The sequence below is a fragment of the Tupaia chinensis genome, unplaced genomic scaffold (genome assembly GCF_000334495.1).
Source record: "Tupaia chinensis unplaced genomic scaffold, TupChi_1.0 Scaffold149406_1, whole genome shotgun sequence".
In the NCBI taxonomy this organism is placed as follows: Eukaryota; Metazoa; Chordata; class Mammalia; order Scandentia; family Tupaiidae; genus Tupaia; species Tupaia belangeri.
In genome coordinates this window covers 28585-31541 of record NW_006209250.1, presented here as the reverse complement: position 1 = coordinate 31541, position 2957 = coordinate 28585, and the positions used below count along the sequence as shown (strand labels likewise).

Sequence of the window (2957 nt, the reverse complement as noted above, 5' to 3'; positions counted from 1 at the left end):
TCAGAGTCCAGCACCTTCACAATGATGCCACTTGCTACCCTGTAAAAATCAAATTTCTAGCTGAGGTAAAGTAGTCATATAATTTTATTTAAAGACTCTGTTCACATAACTCATATATATTTTGATTCTTTGTGTGTGTGTGTACTCACCAGAAAGAAAAAGACAGACAGATGGTGAGAGGAAATGTGAGAAATCACCCACCAAAAGAATGGCACACACATCCAGCATGAGTTTCAAGTCACCAGGTCCAGGACTCAAACCACGATCACTCATGTGGGATTACAGTGATGTAAGTACTATGCAATTTGCTGACCCCACCTCTGTGTGTACTCCATATTGAAATGACATCATACCTCTTTGAAACTAACAGACCACTTTATCATCTCTTCTCTGATGTCCAAACCTTGATCATAGGAATTCCTGTAGATAAAGTCTCCTACTTTAACCAAAAGCCAACTGTGATTAGGAAATCTCACAAGATTGTGAATATCATACTGTATCATATTTCTTTCTTCATACAGGGGCACGTTGTACCCAGTGCTGTTTGTCAGTTGGTTTTTCCTCAGAAATGGATGAAGCTGGATTAAAGGCAGGGTTTACAAATCAGGACTGCATTTAATGTAGAGGTGGAAAGTCCATATCTATAAAGTAATCCTTCTATTTTAACATCTCTATTTACATATTCACTTTTCTGTAGGGGCTTAGTTTGGTTTAGGGGGTCAGCAGCTCAGGGTTCATGTGAAATGAACTCTTTAAAAAACAATAGAAAGAAGACGATGGAGGAGTGGTTGTCACTCATCAGAAAAAGTCTAGTATGTTTCCCAGAGTGTGATTTGTACTCAGACTCTCATAAAATTCAAACTACTAAAATCTGGTTTGGACCAATTGGAGGTTAATCTTGGTCATTAATAAAGGGTACAATGTGGGGTGAGACAGCAGAGTAATTAAGGTTGTAAACCACATATGGGAAAGCTGGCAACTTGAGTTCTGTACCTGTAGCTTACAAAACAAACTTGGTGGGGCCAAAGGTGGCAATGGGGTTAAGGAGCTGGACGCTCACATGGCTGATCATGGTTCAAATTCTACACCTAATGGATTTTCTTCTGACTTTCTCTTTCTCTCTGATCAAATTTTTAAAATAATAATAAAGTTAAATGATCATTATTTTTTAAAAAACCAGCACATATATGTGCATGCCCAAATTTCCAAATGGAGATAATTCCATTGGTCATGAATTCCAATGGTCACGATTATACGATGACCACTTTTTATTGGGGAGGTCTCATTTCTCACTTTTCCTATCTTTGCCTGGAAAATGCACATGCCTTACCTAATAAATAAATTTTTACAGAAATGTTCATTCTATTTTATTTTGTATTATTAATATTTTATATTGACCAGAAAGAGACAGAGACAGAGAAAGGGAAAAAGCAAGTTGAAAAGTCCAAGATTATAATCACAGTCAGCCATGCAGGAATCTAGTGTTTTTACCACCACACCACCTGCCTGCCCCTTGTAGGAAAATTTTGAAAAGACATATAGATGGATAGGTTTAGATTCTTGATAGTGGTAGTGGTATTATAAAGGTATGTATTTCTCCAAGTTTATCAAAATATGTACATTAAATATGTGCGATTTTTGGATACTATTTAGATGCAATAAAACTTTTGAAAAGGGAACCAATATGTTTTGTTCTTTATCTTTATTTTGGACATCTTTTGATGAGTGTGATTGTCACGTGACAATACAATAAACAATTTGTGACAAAATATAAAATTAAAACTTCTAAATTTTAACAGATATTTTTGCAGAGACAGAAAGCGAGAAATCACCCCCCAGGGGGGATGGTCACGCTGCAATCCCTTCTCCTCCATTCTCCTCTCGGGATCTTGGGCACGCATGCACACGCGCCCGGCGTGAGTTCTAAGCCACCGGGTCCAGGACGCGAACCGCGGTCGACTCTGTGGGAATCCAGCGACATAGCCATTACGCTAACTTGGACATCTTTTGATAAGAGTGTGATTGTAATATGACAATACAATAAACAATGTGTGACAAAATATAAAATTAAAACATCGAATTCTAAGAGGTATTGTTGCTTTTTGTTTTTCCTAGTGGAAATGTGTCCTTAAAGTGAGAAAAGAAGAGGAGAAAGCACCTCCAATGGGAAATGGTCAGACTGCAATCCCTTCTCCATTTCTCCCTCCTTTTTTGTTTTTAGACCTGCATGCATACACACATGCCTGGAATGTTTCTTAGACTTCCAGGTCTGGGACTTGAGCCATGGAAATCTAGCTGCCTTAATTACTAGGCCATGGGTTCAGCCCACAAAATAGATTTTTTAAGAAAATTATTTATTTACTCTTATCTATTATCATTATTTTAAATTTGCTAAAGGGCATGTGTGCTCATGAAAGAGAGAGAGAAAGAAAGCAAACTGCCAAGTCAGGGACTGGAACCATATACAAGAGTCCAGCAACTTAACCACCACAACATTTGCAGGAGTCATTAAAAAGATTTTTAATAAACAATGTTATCCTCTTAATTTTGCTTTTCGAAGAGTCAATGTCAAATTTGTCCAAAGTACAAATAAAATATTATTGTTATTACAAGTGGAAATAAGATAGAAACTAAACTTTCTGATGTTTATTTTTATTTATGTATATTGTATTTACTTGTTTTGCTAAACAAATTTGTCTAGTATATTTGTCCCTTTTTGATATTTTCATATAAAACTTATAAATTTAGTGTTTATTTTTTAAATTATTCATTTTTTACAGAATTATTTTTTATTATCATCATAATCTTCTTTATATTACATTGGATTACATATAACTTTACATTGTATTACAATGCTTTTTCAAAAGGGAATGCCATGCATGTCAGTCAATACAGAGACATTAATCTCCCCGCTTCAACATTCAATATCTTTTCTATGTTTTCCCCAATCATTATTA

The 2957-nt window shown here is 35.5% G+C and overlaps 1 protein-coding gene across 1 annotated transcript in view; it reads right to left on the bottom strand.

Annotated features, from left to right (window-relative positions):
* LOC102489538 (vomeronasal type-2 receptor 116-like) overlaps positions 1 to 2957 on the bottom strand; it is a 28107-nt gene that overhangs the window by 7241 nt on the left and 17909 nt on the right. The window contains 1 exon segment of the mRNA XM_027769365.1: positions 373 to 578. Coding sequence (XP_027625166.1) covers positions 373 to 578 — 206 coding nt within the window.